Source organism: Schistocerca serialis, chromosome 1 (genome assembly GCF_023864345.2).
Source record: "Schistocerca serialis cubense isolate TAMUIC-IGC-003099 chromosome 1, iqSchSeri2.2, whole genome shotgun sequence".
NCBI lineage: Eukaryota > Metazoa > Arthropoda > Insecta > Orthoptera > Acrididae > Schistocerca > Schistocerca serialis.
The window spans coordinates 387,481,092-387,504,224 of record NC_064638.1 but is presented as its reverse complement, the minus strand read 5'-3'; the positions used below and the strand labels follow the sequence as shown (position 1 = coordinate 387,504,224).

At 38.4% G+C, this 23,133-nt stretch overlaps 1 protein-coding gene across 1 annotated transcript in view; it reads left to right on the top strand.

Annotated features, from left to right (window-relative positions):
* Window positions 1–2,182: 2,182 nt before the first annotated feature.
* LOC126471112 (transmembrane emp24 domain-containing protein bai) overlaps window positions 2,183–23,133 on the top strand; it is a 31,721-nt gene continuing 10,770 nt past the window's right edge. The window contains exons 1-3 of the mRNA XM_050099197.1: window positions 2,183–2,473; window positions 2,551–2,671; window positions 3,903–3,973. Of these exons, the coding sequence (XP_049955154.1) occupies window positions 2,297–2,473; window positions 2,551–2,671; window positions 3,903–3,973 (369 nt within the window). The 5' untranslated portion in view covers window positions 2,183–2,296. The remainder of the gene's footprint in view (window positions 2,474–2,550; window positions 2,672–3,902; window positions 3,974–23,133) is intronic.

The following is a 23,133-nucleotide window of genomic DNA, read 5'->3' as shown; positions in this document are numbered from 1 at the left end:
TCAAGCTATTTCTCTATCATTCCCCTCTCGAGCAGCATCCAGGAAACACTAACGCTTTTATCTTTCCTTGCGAGCTCTAATTTCTTTTATTTTATTGTGATGAACACTTCTCCCTGTGTAGGCGGGCGCCAAAAAAGTATTTTCGCACTCTGTGAAGAAAGTTGGTGACTGAAATTTCATGAGAAAATCCTGCCACAACGAAAAACGCCTTTGTTTTGATAATTGCCACCCCAATTCGTGTATCATATCCGTGTTAGTCTCTCCCCTATTTCGCGAAAATACAAAACGAGCTGTCCTTCTTTGAACTTTTTCGATCAATTCTATCAGATATAGATCCCACACCTGACAGCAGAGGGTGGAAAAGGAAAGTGTAAGTAGACTCTTTAGTAGACATGCTGTATGTTCTACCAATAAATTATAGTCTTTGGTTTGTTTTCCACACAACGTTATCCACGTGATAGTTGCATTTTAAGTTATTCTTAATTGTAATCCCTAAGTATTTAGTTGAATTTACAGCCTTTAGAATCTTGTGTTTTATCCTGTAAACCGAATTTAGCGGATTCCTTTTAGTAGCCATATGGATGAATTCAGACTTGTCATTATTTGGAGTCAAATACCACTTTTCTCACCATACAGATATCTTGTCTAAGCCTTTTCAAATTTGTTTTAATTTCTGATGACTTTATAAGACGGTAAATCCCAGCATCATCTGCAAACAGTTTAAGAGTGTGCAAACAGTTTAAGGTGGCTGCTCAGACTGTCTCCTAAATCATTTATTAGATCAGGAACAGAGGAGCGTCTATAATACTTCCTTGCAAACGTCAGATATCAGTTCTGTTTTACTCGATGATTTTCCGTCGCTTACTACATATGAGCTCTTTCTGACAGGAAATCACGAAACCAGTCGCACGACGAGGACGATGCTCCATAGGCACGCAATGTAATTAAGGTTTCTTGTGAGGAATTTCACGTTTATTGCCGTCACATGACATTTTCATTATGAAATCATACTAAAACGTTTACAGATACACATCCATAGCTATACTGCTACAAGAAAGTAACATCGACATCTGAGTGAATAATTCGGGCTCTCTATGAATGAAACTGCATGGTCGCGAAATACGGCAAAGAGCAACATGCGAGAGAGAGATGCTCACAGTCTAGTTTATAACTCGCGGCTAGCCGCTCGGGGAGAGAATTTACGTTATTGGCTGCTAGCAGTTAATGGTGCGAGAAGCGCAGAACAGCTAAGAACGTGGCGCCACAGCTTGTGACTTTCTGTAGAGGCATCATGAGCTACCGTTCACCCAGGGCGCCACAAATTCTACGTGGTTACACAGCTTTCAATATGGCGTCAGCTGAAATCACATGGACGGGTATGAATGTGGACAGTGCAGGTTATGGCATTAGAAATGTGACAAGAGTTAAATACAAAGAAGACGAAACCCAAATTCTGGATACGAAAATGGATTTGGCACTGGGATAAATCACGGACCTCTTACACTTTATGAAAGAAATAATACTCAGAGACGAAAATGCTATGTATAAAGATAAACTAACCAACAGCTGGCGTGTTATATCATCTGCAGACACGTCACTATTTCAAGAGTTTGTAATTTTATTGCATTCGCTGACATAGCCATTTCGAGTAACTAGTTTTGAGTTTAACAGTCGCCATATCACACTCGGGAGCTATTTTCTGCATATAATCCATAACTTATACAATGCTTGGTCTCTCTCTCTCTCTCTCTCTCTCTCTCTCTCTCTTACACACACACACACACACACACACACATACACATACACATACTTATCCGGAAAAACAAACATATGTTGCTGTCCATGTAGTTCCAAAAGTTGCGAAAATTACCTGCCGACCACTGATTTCTCTGTTTTTCAGTGATAAAATGAAAACACATTGAAAGCGAATGGAATAAAGCTGCAATTACTCCACGATAACAGCGAAAGGATACTTGTGTATCGAAATACTGCCACCAGGGAGCAGTGGTGGAAGGAAAGTGACCCACAAAGCACAAACAAGTTGAACTTCTTGTCGCATGACATGCAACTGCAGTAGGCCACTAGCTGTGGCGACAGGTTAGTTGCGTGTGTAATGTCGTCTTTATCGATATAGTTGCAAAGATGTTTTTCATCAGGAAATGACGTTCACGTGTGAAAATCTTTGAGTAAAGCCAACTCATCTGTGTTTGGATTTGATGCAATGCGAGTGAAAGTTAACAATATTTGACAGTGTGTTGTGCTATATACATGGTAGTTAGCTCTTTCTGTTACAGAAATGGATTTAGTTTATTTATTATTGGGCATTATAGCCGTTATAAGAAATGTAGAAGGAATAATGTGGAAAATGGAACCAAATACACAAAAATGTTTGAGAGAAGAAATCCAGTCTGACGTTCTTGTGACGGGGGATTATGAAGTATCTCCAGCTCCAGGGCAGAAAGTGGATTATATAGTGGGTTCTTGACAGTAATGATAGAATTTACTATAAATTTGTGGAGTCACTCACTCATAAAATGTTTTCTGATTTAGGTTAGAGATTCAAAAGGTCATATTCTGTCACAGAAGGAGGATATATCGAAAGGAAAATTTTCGTTTGTGACTGAAACGTACGATAAATTTGAAATATGTTTCACATCACGTGTGCCACCCAGTAAGTATTGGAAACTCCACATGAAAATTGTAAATTATGAAAACCATATGTTGTGTGTGTGTGTGTGTGTGTGTGTGTGTGTGTGTGTTTTTTCGCCAGACATTTTTTTTCTTTTTCTTTCAAAATACGCTATTTGCACATGCATACAACTGTTGCAATACAGGTAATGAATGCACTACTTTCGCAAAAGGCGCACGACTAAGCCGTATATTTCAAAGTTCGTCGATGTATCTCACATGGGAAGTTTGAACAGGAAAACTCACAAAGTTCCCTCAGTTTAGTAAAATTCTGCAACTACTGCTTGTCCCATCGTTACTATTTGTAAATGATGCTGATAATTAATTTTTTGTTCTTGAACATATTTGTATTCCTATTGTGTTACAGTAGTTTCCTATACAGAATACGAATATATCAATATTCGTGTGAAGGATTTACAAATGGCAAATTATAGAAGTCCGGGATAGCTTCTTGAATGACTTTTGAAAGTTGTGTAATGTAGGCCTACTGCAGAATGAATTCAACTTAATGTTTGATGCACTAACAACTGTTGTGCTGATGTTGCCTTCGGTCTAAAGACTGGCTTGATGGATTTCTCCACACTAGACTAAAATAACAGCACACATTACGTCATTGGTCAAAGCCGATGGGTGGTATAGGACACTAGAATTGACCCCTTCAACCTGCAACATATAGCCATCTGAACCTGCTCACCATACAGTACATAGGCAAGCTTTGGTCACTCCCTACAATTTTTTGTCCTGAAGCTTCCCTCTTTTAAGAAATTAATGGTTCCTTGTCCTAACTGCGCCCCTATTTTCGTCCAAGTTTCGATATTAATTTCTTTTCTCCCTATTACAGTTCCGCCTCATTAGTATATGTGTACCCATCTAATCTGCAGCATTGTACTGTTGCATCACATTTCAAAAGTTTACATTATTGTCATGGCTGAACAATTTATCATCCATATTGCACTTACATAATAACTGCCATGGTATGAATTACATATATTAACAGATTTTGACATTTAAACCAGAACATGTGAAAAGTCAGCTTTAGTTATGTGGTTATTGTGACACACTTATTTTCAGAAAGAGATGCTACAAATATTTATTTTCAAAGATATTGCATTTTTGTATAGTAGTGTTGTTTCTGTTATTACCCTTGAAGATTAAAATGGTCATGTTGATTTTTTTGTGTGGAGTGTTTGTCATTTGTTTCTCTTTTGCTCTAGATCAGAGGGGTGTAGTCCAAGAAGTTTCTCTTATTACCAAAAGAGGTGTTGAGGCCAGAAATTATGAAGGTGTAAGTATTTTATATTAGATATGTTTCAAAAATGTAAAAAGTGCTAGCTATTTGTAATAACAAAACAGTTATGGAGTAAGAATGTCATCTCTAAAATATATCCATCCCAGTCTGCTGACCCTGAATAATGTCAATAAGTTTACATATGTAGAGAATGAGGTAATTTTAAGTAAGTTAGATATTAAACGAACATTTCATCAATTTAATTTATTCAGAAATATATAAAAACGTTTTTGCAAAATAATCTTTTTTACTTATTGATTTATTATAAAAATGCTGTCCTTCAGTTTTGGCGTGGGGAACTGAGCTTAGTAAAAAATTCAATTCTGTGGTTGTATGTCAGTGTCATGGCAGAGATCAAAGTCTCAACAAGTGACCAGTGGACATCATCACTAATACAAACTTTAGCAAATGACAAACAACAAACAAATAGTGCCACCACAGAAATAGGGGATTTGAGTGGGCGTGTTTCAGTCAACCTCTTCAAACTTGTTAAAAATTTGAAAATAGCAGACCACAGTAGGAAGATAGTAGTTTTTCTCAGGTACACAAACGTAACTCTGGAATTTGCAATAGAAATATAGAAATATGATCATGACACATTCAGTGGTTTCACCAATTTGCAACTCCCAATGATACCTAGACATTGGGCTACACTATGGTTCACTTTACCATGACGACGTTTGGCAATGTAGTCACTGGTGAAAGCAAAACAGCAGTATTATAGTAAACAACACAATGTAAGGCATCACCCACAAGAACTAAAGAACATATTGTTAATGGAACACATGAATGCTGTCTAAAAGTTAAATATGCAAACAGAAAAGAAGACAGTATCTTTGTGTCCCGTGATGTCACTCTTAAAATTATTTCAATGGCTTGTGTATATTGCTAGTTCTGGGGAATTATATGCACAGAAACAAATTGAAAAATCAGTATGTAATAAGACAAAATGTACTTGTGTATTACATGAAGCAGCAGTATGGCTATGATTTAATTACGTGTCTAGCTATCACACCTTAATTTTCTTCTATTAATTACTACAACATTTTCTTTCATGTAAAAATGGCCAATTTCTTTCGTGATATTAGGTACTAGCAAGAATGAAGAAAACATGTAATCCTATATTTTCAGTGTTAGCGAATATACTACTTAAATCAGTACAGTTGCACAGATATTTGTATTGTGCTGTACTCATTCAGAATACTACTGCTTTTAAAAGTGTTCTGTATAAAATAATTCACTGCGCTTTAGGTAATAGTTCCTAGTTATTTATAATTAGGTGTTAGTACATTACATTTAGTTTTCTTGAAGTGTAAGAGATTTGATGCTAATGTAGTGTCTGTAATGGAAGTCTGATTCCACTGAGGAATAGTTATTACATGGCACATACACACGTCTAAAAGTAGGGAAAATTTTACGAGCTTTTGAGCTACTGATATTTTTTCTATTTCAAGCACAAACAAAGGTGGGAGAGCTGGAGAAAGAAGGCAATCGAAGAAGCAGCCTAGCAGATATTTAGAGGAGGGATATATCGCAGAAATGGAAAATATGCTTAAGCATCAGTTTGTGTCTGTACTGCTCGGAGAAGCTGTTGTTTTGGTTGAGGAGGAATCCAAATGGCATGTATGGAAATACAGAAGTGTCAGATTCCACCTGTCTGCTTTGACCTGTGACGTCACAAATATGGCAGAAACGATCATACACTATGACTCCAATATGGCGCCTATGATGTCATTACGGAAACATGGACACAAACACAAAAATACATTGAAAAACCAACACACACACACACACACACACACGGAAATTTGGGGTTTTTGGGTGGGGAAAAAGTAAATATAAACAAATTTAGACACACACCACCATACCAAACCACACAAAACAACAACACGAAACTCCCCAAATTCCACACAATATCCTCTGGAATTGGACACTTCCCTTGACCTATATAGCTCAACAGCAGCTCCCGATCCCACAAATTAGAATCGAACACTTCCCTTGACCTATATAGCTCAACAGCAACTCCCGATGCCAGAACACCCACAGCCACAACCACACATTGGAATCGAACACTTCCCTTGACCTGTTAACCTTACTACATCTCCACATACAGCCGTCCCTGGTCCGAGTCGCCGGAACTTTAGTAAGCCTCATTTCTTCACGACATACTGAACACTTCACGACTTAATCCAAAAATCCGAATAGTTGCAGAAATTTTATTAGAGACAAAGCACTGTCCCCCATCATCGCCGACAACCGAAAACTGTTGACCTTGTCAGTAATATCCATACCTACCAAAGACTTAAACTTAAAAAAAGCAATTTACCAAAATTCACACACGACGAACAGAAAAAAACTACAATAACGCCGAAATAACAAAACTAAAATCGTTAACTCACTGAAAAATATTTTGCTGATAGCACAGTCCTGATACCACACACGTGCAATGCTATCATGCAAATGAACCCCGTACGCCATGTAGCACGCTACCCAATAAACACACCACCAGAGAACCACCGACCGCAACAATACGCCACCTATAAACACGCCACACACGCAAATTAAACCAAAAACATCACCTAACCCACCACCAGAGAGCACCACCGATTACATCAAAACGACACCTACAAACACACCACTCTCACAAACTAAATTCCGTGCCGTCGTGATGTCACACACCACAACAGCCTTATGTAATGAGTCAAAGCCGACGGGTGGGATCGGATGCTTCGGTCGACCCGCATGTATACCTAAACAAGCTGTCAAAGCAATTGATGTTGTGATATGCAGGATGCACAAAAAAATTGTTTGCAAGTAGCCACAATTTGCTGGTGGCCATTCATATTGGTAGTCAACGGGTTTGTTATGCATCTGTAAAACATTGCTGTTGCATCACAGTTGATTATGAATTTGCAGCTTGTGCACATGGATATTGTTGTAAAGACACACAGTAGGATGTAGTAGCAATATGTGAGAGTCAGGTCTTCTACCTGGGCAACTCGCAGGGAATTCACACACAATGTGCAGGATTGACACGGGGATTTACTAGGATGGATGTGGGAATGCAGTACAACACACCAGTTTTGACAAGTAATGCTGTCAACAAGGCAACTACTAATCAGCACTATTTTACCACTGCAGAGACTATTATGCTGAACAGTTGTGTGTGTTTTAAAATCCAAGTTATTGGACCATCCTTAGTACCCTACAGGAATATGGGGGTTTCAGGCTGTGACATTCTTGATATTGAACCAAACCTGTTAAAAACTTGAAAATATCAGACAACAGTGAGGAAAATTTGCATTTTCATCAGGGTCAAAAATGTAACTACAGAATACACAAAGATGGCTAATGTAATTGTTGAGATATGATTTTCTAAGTTTCAACAATCAGCTTAATGGAAATAATTGGACTTGACTCGTGTAAGTTTGTGGATCTTCGTAACTCCTATCAGTGTTGTCTGTTGTACCTGGTGTTAATTAAAGTAATTTCCTGAAGTTCTTACGTGTGGGGGAAGATTGAACTAGCTGTTAGAAAATACTTAATGTATCCAGCAGTCAATTATTTCCTAATTATGTGTAGTATAATACCACACAAACTGTCATCAGTAGTGGAGACTGCATGGATCACATTGCCTTCATTCTCATTCTTGACTTTTATGGGAAGTAGTAAATAGTTTTCTTATCTGGTTTCAACATTTTCATCTCTACACTGCAGTAAAGGGAAGCAGTATGAATGTTCTGTAGTATGAAGAACAAGTTCTTGAATGTCAGAAGCATTTTTGATAACATGTTGGTTTGATTTTGACTGATCACACCTATCTTTAGTTAGAAAATTATTTAATGGGATAGACAAAAAAAATCTATTCACCAAGCAGTGGCAGAACACACACATAAAAAGTGGTTGTAATTGACAAGCTTTCAGAGACAGTGGCTCCTACAGGGTTTGATGGAGAAGGAAGGGGAAGGAAGAGGGGTGAAGGAAAAGGACTGGAGAGGTCTAGGAAAAGGAGTAGATTTCGTGAAAGTCCCCCAGAGCTGCAGGTAAGGAGAGACTTACCATAAAGGATGAGAAGGTAAGACCAATTGTTGGGGACTGCATCAGATAAGATTTGATAACCTGAGAGCTTAAAGGTGGAAGACGGGGTAATATGCTGACAGAGATTACTGCTTACTCATCATGCATGATTTAATAAGAGTGAAAAGCAAAGTGCATTGTACAGAACAGAGGGGGGGGGGGGGGGGCAGTGAAAAATGGACAAGAAAGACATTGAAAGATATAGAACACTGAAATGGAGTGAAGCAAACTGTAGTTAGTGAAGAAATGCCGAGACAGAAGAAATTAATGTAAACAAAGGGCAGGTGGGTAGCGAGAACCAAGGACATGTTGTAGTGCTAGTTCCCACCTGTAGAATTCTGAGAAGCTGATGTCTGGGGGAAGACTCCAGATGGCATGTGTGGTGAAACAGGCGCCGAGGTCATGAATGTCATGTTCTGGAGCATGCTCTGCTACAGGATATTGCGAGTTGCCAGTATACATCCTCAGCCTGTGCCCATTCATCCTGATTGATAATTTGGTGGTAGTCATGCCGATGTAGAAGACCAAGCAGTGTTTACATAGCATCTTGTGTACTTTTCCAGCATCTCTGAACCATTTTGAAAGATTTTGGAATTTTTTTATAAAAAAATATGTTTATGATTGTCGCATTCCTTGATTCAAAATCTTGAAGGACCATCCACTCATAAAGGAAAAGACCATAATGAATTGAAAACTAAGCACACTGGACAAACAGTTAGTCATCTCCTGGGAGCAAGATGCTAATACTGTGTAACATCGCCTCCAGCCGTGATAACGGCTTGTTTGCAAAGTGTGTCCACAAGTCGTTCCTTTAGATATGTAATATCCAACTGAAACAACTCATTGATGATTAGATCCTGTAGAGCGATCAAATGATGGGGACAATGTTTGCTGTCTTTCACCTGTTGTTCCACATAAGTAGATATTTCCTACAGGGTTAAAATTGGGACTTTTAATGGGTCAATTGAAATACAGTAGGTTGCTGAAGCGTACCTCCAACCAGAACAACGGGTGTGCAGCCCTGTGAACACAGTTTTCATCTGCGAATCTTAGAGTATCTGCAGCACACTTGTTGTGGACATGTATAAGAAAGAGGAGCACTTGTTCGCTAATAATGTTGAAATAAACATCTCATTTCATGTTGATGGTAACCTGTATAAGGGGACACAAGTCATGATGTGGAAAACACTCTCAAAACATGACATAACCAGTTCTGGCATCCTCCATACTCCATGGGTTAAATGCTTCAATTGGAGCATTCAGCACTCGAGGTTGCCAAGAATTCGGCTCGCCTACATGCTAAGACTGAATGGCACATTTCTGCCAATGCCACACCATGCTATCGGAGTGCAAAGAGGGAGAAATGGATGAAACTGTGAACACGCCGTGTTTAAAGGGAAATGCAGTTGCACTGCATACGACTTGGTTTTATGTTTCACATTTCTTAACAACATAGTTCAAAACCAAATGTTTTCAGTATTATTAAATTATTTTTGGTGCACTGAAGGCATAATATAGTTTTCATCTGCTACAAACTGCCAACACACAGACACACATAATTTCACAGATTTTCACACTCAGGTTGCTACATAGTTGTGATTTATTTAGGGTCATAATTAAAAAAAGTCTCTCACACGTGTTTGTCAAAATGTTGTAGCACTTTTGCAATCTCATTATGGACTTTAGCATTAGAAGGATTAGTGTTTAAAATGGGACTTACCTTGCAGATTAATCAGCTACATCTGCACATGCACAGGGTCACTGTCAACTGAAATGGCAAACAGTCTCGAAAACAGATGTAAGTGTGGTTGGCAGTATCCATATAATGTTCAGGAGACCTGCCATGCAATTCTTTCAAGGCCATGCTGTATTGTTCGAACCTTAAATTTTATTTAACCCTAGTGAGTTTAGGGAACTGGACTGCATTTGTTGGACTATGTCCCTTCAATACAATTTTCTTTTTAAATATGTCCCCATTAAATAATAAGTGGTTTCTCACCTTGCAGTGCCTTACTATGGGCAATTTGCAGTAAAGTCTGCTTAAAATGCGAGGTCTGCAATCCATTCTGGATGTTCTCATTTTCAATTCTGCACGCCCTTTTTCCTAGCAAGTTTTAAATAAAAAAATCGTTCCAGGCATGTCCATTGACTTAACCAGCGAACTTTACAGTAATATATAAAGTCTCCATACTCTTCTTTCATATCCATTTGAAAGCTCCTGCAACTGACAGTGGAATAATGTGTGTGAATTCAGAAATTTTACTATTCTGCCACCAATTTCTTCACATGTTCCATGCCTGCAAATTTAGCATAGTGCTTTTTGATGTATAGAACAATGAATCCGGTCTGTTGATTGCATTTTCTGCTCTTTTGTTCTCAGCTAAGTCTTGGAATGCTTTCTGCATCATTTTGTAATGTTGTTTCAGAGTGAATTTGCAGTACCTGTCACTTATGCGATTGCATAATACGTACTGAGAATTCTCACTCTTCTCTTGTGTCATTCCCATCATTTTTTAAAGTCTTGTGATGATAGATCACTAAATGGCCTCTTTTTGTGTAGACAGCTACTGGACACGTGAATGTCCTTCGTGCTACAAATGACGAGTGAAGGGTACAGGGAACATTTCTGACACCCCTATTCTGCGGAACTGTAGAGAGTTGTGCTGACCGACACATGCAATACTTAATGAAATGTTGTACATTTCCGGGTACTTCAGAGGACTGAGCAATGCTGAAATATACCAGGCCCTGCTTGCATCTAGTCTGGCACACCATGGCCGGCCCTGCTTTAAATCGTATAAAAAGAGGCAAAATTGGACCACACTACATACCTTCAGACAGCTGCTGACCAGTTTCGTAGTTGTTTGTGACAATCATCTTTGGTCCTTGTTGGTTATGATCTTTCTGTGGTGACAGATCTGCCATGTTACATGGCTGTGAGTGGTACTCCATCTCTTGCAGACATACAGGATAATCTGCATTGATATATGAAATAACCAGGCAGTTTCATTCACTTTATGGTTATGTCCACATCAAAACACACTCTTTTCTGCTGTGTCTCTAAGTCAACTAATCTTACTGTGCTGATTCAATTCAGCCAAAGACATGCACATCTATGACATGAGACAGGAGTGGATGGTCAGATGAGTGTCTGGTGCCAGTTCTATACCATTCACAGCTCTCTGAAGTGACCGCTATACTGTTCTAAAGGGAGGACTGAAATTTTGCCAAGTGATCTTGCAAAAATATTTGTTTTGTTTTAAACCCCAAAAGTCATAGCCAGTTTCTTTTACAATTTTTGTTTGTTTAAATATGCGTTCAATATGTTTTGGGAAGTAATTCTTTTTTATGAGAGTTACTGCTTATATCATCTAAGATATTGCCTTTACTTTGTAGGAGCTGCTTTGTCACTTTTGAAACTGCTATGTACATGTTTATCTAGATTGGAAAGAAATGGAAAAAATGGCTGGTAGGACTATCTTTACTGCACCATAATTTAATAGCTCCTTCATAGAATGTACAATCTCTGTATTCACATTAATAATTTCTTCACACATAAATGTATTTGATTTCTGTGTTGAACAGCAATTGGTACTGTAAGTTTAGTTCAGACTAATGCAGAACTCTTTGGATAGTGGTACCAGCTTATGCTGTATAAATGTTAGTGGTTCTGGGTGCTGTCTCATAATGAACTATTTGTTTATTGTGATTATTTTACTCTAATTAATCAAATTTTTTCCTTATGTTCCTCACTAATTTCTTGGGTTGGGATAAAATGCCATCTGTTTAATTTCTTTATTTAAATTCTGTTCTTTTTGTATCTGTACTCATGATGTTAATATAAATAATGGAAGGAGTACAGATGACCACTCGTCATGTAGTTGAGCAGTTTGCAGGCACATAAACATGATTGAAAACTTAGCTTGAACTCGCCATGGTGTAAGCAGTGTGGGGGTGGGGGTGGGTTGCACACAGCGGAATGGAGTGGATTGGGAGGAGGAGAATGAAACAGAAGTGGGAGATTGCTGAATCGGTAGATAAATATTCTTCGAAGAATTGCAGGATCCTGTCAGTGTAATTCAGAGAAGCTGGTATTGTACAGGAGAAACTTAGGTGACACTGATTCTGAAGCGTAGTTCAGGAGCATATTCTACCACTAGGTGGTCAACTTTGCTGGTGGCAGTTTGGCTATGGCCATTCATTTGCGTAGTATTCTGAATGGTGGTCACATCCCCATGGTAGGATAAGCTGATGACAGAATTGGCATAGAATGTACTGTATGGATCATAGGTTAGGTTGTATTCTACAAGGATATAACTCATGTAGCAAGGGGCTGGGGGTAGATGTGGCATAATGATAGACCAGAATATTTTGTTGATTAGTCCACCTCCATAGCGTAGTGTTACCGCCTACCATGCAGGGGGCCTGGGTTCGATTCCCGGCAGAGGACTGGGTGTTGTGTGTCCTTCATCATTTTCATAATCATTGACTTGCAAGTCACCGATGTGGCATCACCTAAAAAGAGCTTGCAATATGATGGCCGAACAACCCCGAATGGGGTCTCCCGGCCAACAATGCCATACGATCATTTCATTTTTTTTTTTTAATGATTAAATGGACAGTGGGATATAACTTTGGTGGGAAGGATGCGACATCATTTTCAGACATGTTAGTCGAAGCGCTGGTGTAGGCTTTGGTGAAGATGTTTGTGTCCAAGATAGTATTGGTTAATGAGAGGGAGTTACTCTGCAGTCGATTTGTGGAGGCACTTGGAGGATTGGGGGCATGGCAGATCTGTTTGCAGCCTAGGTTCAAATGTTAATGCCTGTCTTTGAAGGCACTAGGAAGACCTCAAACCTACTGGATAAGGAAGTGTCCATCATTGCAGGTGAGCTGTCCACTGGTGGCTGTAACATGTGGGAGACACCTTTTGCATGGATGGAACAGCAGCCTTAAAAATGTAGATACTGTTGAAGATTGATGGACTTCGATGTTGTCAGAGTGTTTCTGGAGTAATCTGAGAGGGAGGTAAAAATGTATTCGTTGTATCCAAAGCTTCGAAACCTCAGCTTTGTTTTCCATCATGTTTATGTGCATCAGCTATACAGTGAATTCATTGATTAATTTGTTGTGTTCCTTTCTGTACTCCTAGTATTATTTATATCCCATCCAGGACTTCCAGGCATCATACTCTCTTGTGACTCAGATGTAACTTCAATGTGATTTTTGAATGTTTTGAAAATGTGTGGATGTGTTCATACTTGTCTTGATGATGGTGTAGCATGTTTGAGATGTGGAATATGATGATGAGTGTCTCAACTACTGCTTAACAAAGAGAGATCCTGTGGCTGGGATCAACTTTCAGAAAGCGTCTATATGATGGTGTTGGCTAGGGTTCCAGATATCACACCCTGTAGCCATTTATCAAAGTGAGCCCTCATTTGCAAGTAATAGACAAAAATGCATGTTGCACATTGCTTTAGAGCCTTAAAAATAATAAAGTTAAATAGAGGAGCAGTGTAGCGTAGTGGTTAAAATACATTCATGACGTGCAGAGTTGTGGGTTCAAATTGCATCAGGTATTTTTAAATCTTTGTCAAAATGACTGACATTTTTTTATACAGTTCTTTGGTTCTATTTTTTAATTTCTAATCCTTTGCCACATCATTTTCAACAACTTACAGACTTTATTTGCTCTCATTTCTTCTTATTGTTATACTATTTCATATCAAATTGTCCGTGTGATTTTGAATTTATTTATTATGTTGATTTGATTTATTTCATTTTGGAATTTTATATTTTCATCCATGTTTTGGCATTTATTTCTATTCCTCATTATTCTGGAGTTTTCTTTCATTTCTCTGTTTACAGCTTCATCAGTGTTATTTTTTCCATAGTGTAATATGAATGTGTGTTTTAATTCTTTGTGCAACTATCACTGTCCAAAACAATTGTGTCTTGTAAAAAAAAGATGTTTTCACTGTCATGTCACATCCAGAATATATTATTCCATCTTTTATTCTCAACTGATAGATTGACATTTTAAAATCTTTAAATGTCATGATAGATAAATATAAATAAGTAAAGCCATAAACACAATGATTCGAAATGAAATGGTATAAAATGAAGAAAGAATGGGAGCAAATAAAAAAAGTCAATACATTGATGAAAATGGTGTGGCAAAGGATAAGAAATGAAGAAAAATTGCATTTTGAACAATTAATAAAAATGATTGGTTATTAAGACAAAGATTAAAAAATAAAAAATTTCAAAGCACCATATGAGATATGAACTCAGAATTTTCTGCACGCCATGAATGTATCTTAACCTCTGTGCTGCGCTGCCACTCTGCTTAATTGTATTTGTTCAAACTGTAGAGGATCACAGGAAATTCTTTTTCATGGATTACTCACAAGCAAGGACCCAATTTCATAAATGATTGCAGGGTGTATTACATGGAACCCTAACTTGTACCACTGTGTAGATGCTTTCAAAAAGTTGATCCCATCCATGGGGACATCTCCCTGTTAGAATGATGCACTCTTTGGTGACTGAAAGGTCACTGTAATGAAAATTGGTAATCGATTGAAGACGTGTGCTGGGATGAACCATTCTCAGATGGCCCACTTGCTGGCATATCAGGTTAAAAGTAAAACGAGATAAATGACTAATAGCTCCCATTGAATTTTAGTCTGTTGAGAAGTTTGATGTTTTCATTTAAATGGTACAGTCACATCCCATACAAAGAATTAGGGTGAAAAGAAAATTCTGTGCTGGAGTCCTTACATAGTTCATAGTTTAATAACCTAAGCAGAAGATTCTGGTGTACTTTTATAAGATAACTGCTCAATTCTGGCATGTACTGCTGTATGTATCATGTGTAAAATAGTCATGAGCTTAAACTGTGGAAATTTCAAGGAGACTAACAGACATGTGACACACAGCACCAGAACTAAATGGTGATCCTTATTTTTGTGTGTATTGATATGTATTGTTTTGTGGTTATTTAATAGTAGAACATCATCTGGTTAAGTATCCATAAAGGACAATGATGATACTTAAATGTTTTGTGTAATTGTGTTGGTAATTGTGACAAACAATTTAGTGTACAAAACCACTGAATATACAATGTATTTGCAAAAGGAGTGCTCTTGATATTAAAGGTTCATGCGATATATTCCATAAAAATAATTCTGAAGCACATGATGTACAACTGAAATCTCAACATAGGCTCTTCCATAACCAGCAACTTTGTCTTATGACTAGAACCAATTTTTTCTCATGACGTCACATTCATTGTGTCACCAGGTCACAGTCATCAGGCTAAACTACAGATCAGTCTGTCCCTACAACTTTCATTCCCAAAAAGCATAGGAAAAAAATTTGAAGCTGTGGCAGCAACAATTCAAGGCAACTTTTATGTGATGTGACCATATGTAACTGCAGACACTTACAGGTTTATACGCTCAAGTGAATAAAAAGTTCTTGGGTTTCCAACTGTGTCAAGTAATTAAAATTACATGAGCTTTCGGCCATTGTCAAGTGATACGACTGCCAGTGGGCTGCTGGTGCACTCCTTATAAACACTAGCTGCAAGCTGTGATGTCACTTGTGCCCACAGCATCACCATATACAGGCATACGTTGTCTTGGCGTCCGATGCGCCCGCTTCAATCACACGATCACTGGATCCCGTACTGAGCTGCAGGCCACCATCTTTGTTTACGGTGTTATTGGTGATTTTTATTTCAATGGCTGCTTTAATTACACAATTACAGAAGCCATTTGTACGAGCCATGGCAGACGTATCGTCAAATTTTACCCAGTGTCCATTTTCTAGGGCTAGCATAAGTGATGAAACATCTCATCTCCTCCCTGCAACGTTTCACAGTGCTTACTGTTTGTCTGACAGAAGACTGGCCTTACTTACAAGTATCTTGTAGACCTCAGGTGTTCTGACACCTGCTACGTCTTAACAGGTCTGAGTAATTGAGGCATTTTCGTTGGAGGCCTGAAATCGATTTGATCTTGTGTCACTTAAGCAGGAGGCTTATCTTGCCCAACACGGAGCGACAGAATGGCAAGAAAGCAAGATTCTTTCCCTGCTTCTCGTGGTCTTGTTGTGAGTCTTGCTTGATGTCACTTCATTTATTTGATAGATGTTATAGCTGTTGTTCATTAAAGACCTTCCATAGGTGGTTCAGCTCATGGGGCAGGTTATCAGCATCTGATATCATTCTTGCACAATGAGCCAATGGTTGTAAAATAGTGCACCTCTGCCTGGATGATGATGGCTGATGGCATGCAAGTACAGATGTGCTGGATGAGAATGTTGAGTAAGGACGATGCATCATCTTCTTCTACCTCCATAGTAAACTGAATGTTACTGTAATGTTGTTGAGGTGTTCCAAGAACTAGTAGACTTCCTCAAGTCCAATATGATGAACGTTTCATCATATTGAAAGAAACAACTAGGCTTTATGGTGCCATGTCTAAGGCAATATCCTCAGAATTCTCCATGAAGAGGTTTGCAATGGTTGGAGCTAATAGGCTACCCACTGCTGCAATGCTGTCTGTCTGATCGTAATTCTGACTGTTGTACAGAAAATAAGATGATGTAAGTGTGTGCCTTAATAGCTTGACCATTTCACTTACAAAGAGCTGGGGTACTAGGTTCAAACAGTCTTTGATAGGCACATTTGTAACTTTTTATTCAGTGTAACTGCCGTGAGACTATGCATTCTTACATTTGATACTCAGAGTTTGCCATTCTTTTCGTGTCTCATTGCGTACCTGAAACTGTTCTCCCTACATATGTGCTGCCAGGTTGTGATGTTAGAGGCAAAGCCCACTTGTTGGCACCACCCTTGTCAACATTAGTCGATCTTTTATGTGTCAGGATGGAAGAAATATTACAAAGGGAATGCATAGAAGAGATGTTGAAAAGCTTAAACATTTTGACAAAATTAGCAGCTGTGTGCAAATGACTTGCATATATTTATTATTAGAAAAAATATTAAATGGTATTGATGGTGACTTTGTCATGAGTAGTTCTATCTTAATTATATATGAAAACCACGAAGAGAGGTTAGCATTATATGTTGACAATGTATTGCTCTTCTCCAACATACTCTGTAAGCTGGTTTGCCACGTTTGTGCCTTCAGTAAAAGTTTGTATATACATAAAAAGCAGGTCAGCTTACAGAGCATGTTCAAGAAGTTGTAGATTGGCAACATCAGGGTTATAAAGAGAGAGTGGTGAGATAGGCCCACCCATGGGTCCAGGAAGGGGAGGATTAAGAATTAACGAAGTCATGTAGGACAGTGCTCTTAACTCTTGTTTCTGTCTTTTTGCCTATGAAAAGAAGCCGTTCCCTCAGCCCAAGACTGTAGACACTTGCTGTATTGACGTCATTTTGTCCAAGTAGTTCATAAAGAAGCTGCTACTGCTACTACTACTACTACTACTACTACTACTATACTGCTGCTGCTACTACTCAAGAGGCATCCATTGCTAACATGGTTTTTGTGACAATAGCATGCTTGGTTCACACAGCTGCAGCCAACACAGCTCACTCATTTTCAACAACAGAACTCTCACTACTACTACTTCACTATGGTATTGCAGGACCTCAAAGGTTTTTGAAAGGGTGCTGAGGCAGATAACACTATTTGACCAAAAGCTTTTGATTTTTACCAATTTCTGATATCTGAGGACTGAAGTGAGACGTAATGGTTGAGGAAGAAAGCAAAAAATGTGGAAGAGATAATAAGCCTTCTGTGACTGATTATTAATATTGTTCGTCATTGCACCTGTAGACAGCTACACTCTGTTCATGTAACTTGAACCCTTCACCTACTTGACTTCCCTGCAATTTGCAATTAAGGCTCTTGTGTAGAGAAATATTTGCTCTGCCTTTGGTCATCAGCTGCAGTGCTCAAAACATCTGGTGTAACACTACTGGAAATAGACCTTACTTATGTGGTAGGAATTTTGTTATTCTAGTGCAAATGAAACTCCTACACACATTAAAGCATTGAAAGTCCTAAGTTTCTTTGCTATTCAGTACTGAATGTTTAATCCTTGTAGGTAATTTATAAAATCTCACTGGACGATTGGTTTCATTGCATCTACCAGTTGTGCCAATAAGAAACTGCATACAGTAGGTGTCATAAACAGTAAGATATAAATTTTATTTTCAATGTTTCTATGAAGTTTACACAATTCACAAATTTTTTACTCTAATGATACATTCATTTTTTGCGCAATATTTGCCAGCGGTATAGTACAGTCAAGTGACATTTTCTCAGTTGCGCTTCATTTCTGTTAAACCTACTCAAAATATATAAAATTTGCTAAATGTGCATAGAAGAAATTGCAGAAAGGTAATTTTATGGAGAAAGGAGGAGGGTGTACAATAGCAAACAGAAGAGTTTTCCTGACCTAAATTTTGTTTTTTTTATCTGGGTAAAATAAAAAAATTAAATTATAATATGAACTACTTGGGAAAGATAATGACATGCCACAAAATGTAAATTTGTTCAGGAGAGTGTATTGTAAGTTGTGATAAAAAGTCATATATGTGTCAAAAATGTCTTGTCACTATCTTGCCCCAAGTCGGCAATTTTATCTCAAATCATATAGGTCAAGAGTGAATGTGTCACATCACTATTTCAAAGTTTGCTGAAAAAACTATATGTTGGAAGTTCCACCTGATACTCTCCAAATCTACAATATTTTCATTTTCTCATGATTGCCCACTGTGTTTGCACTGACTTCTAACATATTAACCAAACAATATTTTGTGTGGTTCTCAAAAGTTCTTGGGTGAGGTTTTTAGTAAATAATTTGTAAAAATGCAATTTCTTGCATTTTTAGTAATAAATATTCAAATAATACAGATAGCTGGAGAAGAGAAGATAGGACCATTTTGCTTCCACCAATTTAAAAGAGATTAGACTTAAAGTATAAGTATGTTCAGTCATTGTGTTGATTTCTACGTGACAAAATGTGGGAGAATGGAACCTTACAAGTGTGATTTTCAAACTTTAAAAGGATGATGGCCCATGTGGATGCATAAATCTAAGTGTTTCATGGACTTCCCTCATCGTTCACTTTCAAAACAATACCCATATACCAGAAGGAATAACACACGTAGAAGATTCTGGTAGTTATCCGTATACTGTTATAAGATTAAATATTTCTTGTACTTCATACTGCACTGTTTCAACTGTAAATTTTGTTTTAGATGTATGTGTATCTTGACATTTCTTCACAAAGTGATATATTCTTTAATTACCGACAGTGTTTCGGTATTTAAGTTCATGGTTTGGTCACATGTAATTGGATTTCGGCAACTGAAATTACATTGGTACATGTAGACAGCTTTTTCTGATTCTTTGTTGCATATACCAGATTTTTTTAGCAATAGTATAAAGCCCACTGCATGCCAATGTTTTTACATTTGTTCATTTGTATTATATTTATTGGTCTTAATTTTTAATTTTATTTTTGTATCATCCGTGTTCGTGGCTTCCGGTTCTTCAACTAAGATGGTAATTTGGTTATTTTAGTCATTATGCTTGTGGGTGTGATTTTTTTGACAGTGTGAACCTTACAAAAGTGCAAATCAGTGATACGTCTGCCACTTAACCCCTTCCATTTTAAATTACCAAAATTTTTGTTGTTTAAGAAATCCGTCCTGTCTGTCGTCTTGCTGCATGAACATTTGGTTTTAAGACAGAGTATAGTCACCAGTTTTGATACCCAACACTAACATGTTACATTTGCATTATAAGCTGAGAGTTTACATTTTGAGGAGCACTGTACCTGAAAATTAATTTTTTATTCTTGGCTTGCAAATATTAACCTATATATGGAAATATTAAAAACTGTCTTACATCCAAGTCACTCCCTGTTAACAAGTGATAGTCTTTAATTGGCATGCTTATAAAAAGTAATTATTTTTAATTTTAATAAGTGATACAAAATTTCTTGTGTGTGTTACATGACACATCACAATGTATGGTTTTAGCTTACCCTTAGAGATGCCTTGTTGTGTCTGCTTTCCAGTAACAGTTCTTTCTTCCCACCTCTAAATTTCTACCAGTGTACCACCACTAACCATTTAAAATGCATCATGAATCAGCTGTTTTACGAGAGTGTTGTGGCATTTCTCTAATAATGGTTTATGATAATTAAAGATGTCCAGTACGTTAGAGGGAAAGATTATCTTCCATTTTGTGTAAAGTTGAATTTAATTTAAAAATGGGTGTATGAAAATGTAGATGAGGTTAAGAATAGTTAGTGAAAATGTCTTACAGAAATCATTGTAATAGTTATAGTAATTCAAAATATTTTAAGTATTATTTCTGCCATGTGAGAGGGTGAAGGTAGATAAGCTGATTTGTAATTCAGTTAAATTTTACCTTGCTGCACTCAGTAATATCCATTTAACTAGTATTTCTTAAACACACAGTATTCAAGGTCTTACACTGTAAAGTGAGAACTGTTTGTTTGATTTTTAAATTAGATTTTTATTTAATATACGTTCGAATCATTGTACAGTCAACACTTAAGTTTCACGTTCTCATAGTAGTGTGTGTTTTCTTTTGTTTACATGTTGTTCACTGATAGCTGCAAGCTGCATATAACAGCTTTACAACTATTTTATGTGCACTTCGTTCCCACCTTTTACCAAGTCAGATGTACAAAGAGCCAAGTGGTGCAGTACAACCCAGAATTATCCATCCTTAGCCGCAGAACTAGTCAAAAGATTGCATTATCCTGATCATTCATGCAAAAATTATATATGTAGTACATCAGTCTACTAAGTGACTTGCTTCTTCTGTGACATTATCAGTACACATTTTGCAGTGTGGAATTTTTCTTGTACTTGCAGAAATTGCAAAACTCATCTGTGTGTGAAGTTCATAATTGCAAACATTTAACTTTTTTATTTACTTATTGACACAATGCTGCAAGTTCCACCATTCTAAGTATGTGGAATAAGTCAAGCTGTTAGTAGCTCCTTTAATAATTATGTATTGTTAAACTGCTATTAACTGTATGCTTACTCTTGCTCATATTAATGCAATAAAATAAACAGAATAACAATAATACTATGCAAATGATAGATTGTTATTCACCATATGGAGGAGACATTAAGCTGCAGACAGGTGCCAGAAGCTGTAATGTACAGGGTGATTATAATTAAACTTCCAAAAAGCTGTAGAAATAACGTCACTGGTCAGAATGATGTCAAATCGCAATGGAATATTATCGGAGAAGGGGCAAACATATGGCAGAAGAAAAAAAATAGTCTGAAAATTGATGAATAGAGGGCACTGTATGTTTCAGGATATGTAAATGAAAACACCTGTCATGCGCATGACCCATCGAAGTTGGTATAAACACGTCGGGTACACGGCTTCTCCTCCTTTCATGTTTGCGATGTTCGCCATGACTGTCTCAATGCAGGATCATGCTCTGCTTGTAAAGCTGTAATACAAGAATGATGACTGTGCAGACACAGTTCTGTAGAAGTTCTGGACACTGAAGGGTTTGAAAAAAGGTAGCTGGTCCGATAACTGCTGTGGGTCGAGAGAAAATGATTCGGAAATTCGAAAAGACTGTTCTTTTGGTGTACAACCTGGTAGGGGAAGGAAATTGGTTCCACATCAGTGGAAACAGTGGCCACAGCAACGCAGGAGGAGATGAGTGGTGGTATGCAAATGTGTAGTACATGGAGAATTGCCTGGACATTGAACATACCGTTGCGCACTATGCATAAAATCCTACGAAACATCCTTCTTTGCTATCCATTCAAAACTACCCATGTGCACGAGTTGCTTCCTGTTGACCTGCCCAGTATTGAGTGTCTCTTTATTTTTAGTGGCCATTAACAGTCTAGCAGCAGCTGTGGAGCCATCTGTCTCACCTTCTCTGCATGCAGATGATGTTTGCATTTCCTACTGCTCCTCCAGTATTTGTGTTGCTGAGCGGGTCCTATAGTGAGACATCCATAAGGTGCAGTCATAGGCTCTAACCTACGGCTTCCAGTTTTCAGCCGCGAATTCCCGTGTCATGCATTACTGTCGGCATCGTACCATTCATCCGGAACCAGAACTTGATGATGATCCAGTCCCCATAGTGGAGACATCATTTCTTAGGACTTGTCAGCTTAAGCAGTAGTGCTGGCAGTGCCTGAATGCCCTCTGCTGCCTGAGCAATACCAGTTGGGGTGCATACCACTCTACACTGCTGCAACTGTACAAAGCCCTTGTTCAGTCCCACCTTGACTACGGGAATCTGGTTTATGGTTCGGTGGCGCCCTCTGCGTTGTGGTTACTAGGCCCAGTGCACCACCAGGGTTCAGCTAGCGATGGGAGCTTTTAGGATGAGTTCCGTGATCAGCCTACTGGTGGAGGTGGGGTCCATCCATTGCAGATCAGACGCCAACTGCTCGTTGATTACGTCACACACATTCGTAGCTCTCCTGAGCATCCAAATTACCATCTCCTTTTCCCAACCATGGTGGTTCATCTCCTGCATCAGCAGCCCAGGTCAGGGATTACAATCGCTGTTTGCTTTCGATCCCTTCTCTGTGAACTAGAGTCCTTTCCTTTACCCCCTCCCCTCCGGGTCCATACACATACACCTCCATGGTGTATCCGTAGGCCGCAGCGTCAGCTTCAGCTGGAACTTTTGCATGGCCCTAAGGACTCAGTCCCTCCTGAGGCTCTCCGCTGTCATTTCCTCTTGATTCTTGAAGCATCTCAGGGCTCTGTCATAGTCTACACTTAAGACACTGATGGTTGATGGTCACGTTGGCTTATGCTCAAGCAGGACAACTGAACAGCACTACTTGCTGGATGGCTGCAATGTTTTCACTGCAGAGCTGGTGGCCATATCCCATTCTCTTGAGCATATCAGTTCATGCACTGGTGTGTCCTTCCTTGTCTGTAGTGACTTCTTGAGCAGCTTACAAGCTGTTGGCCAGTGCACCCTTGCCATCCTTCAGTAGTGACCATCCAGGAGTCCATCTGTGCCCTGGAACGGACTGGATGTTCAGTGGTGTT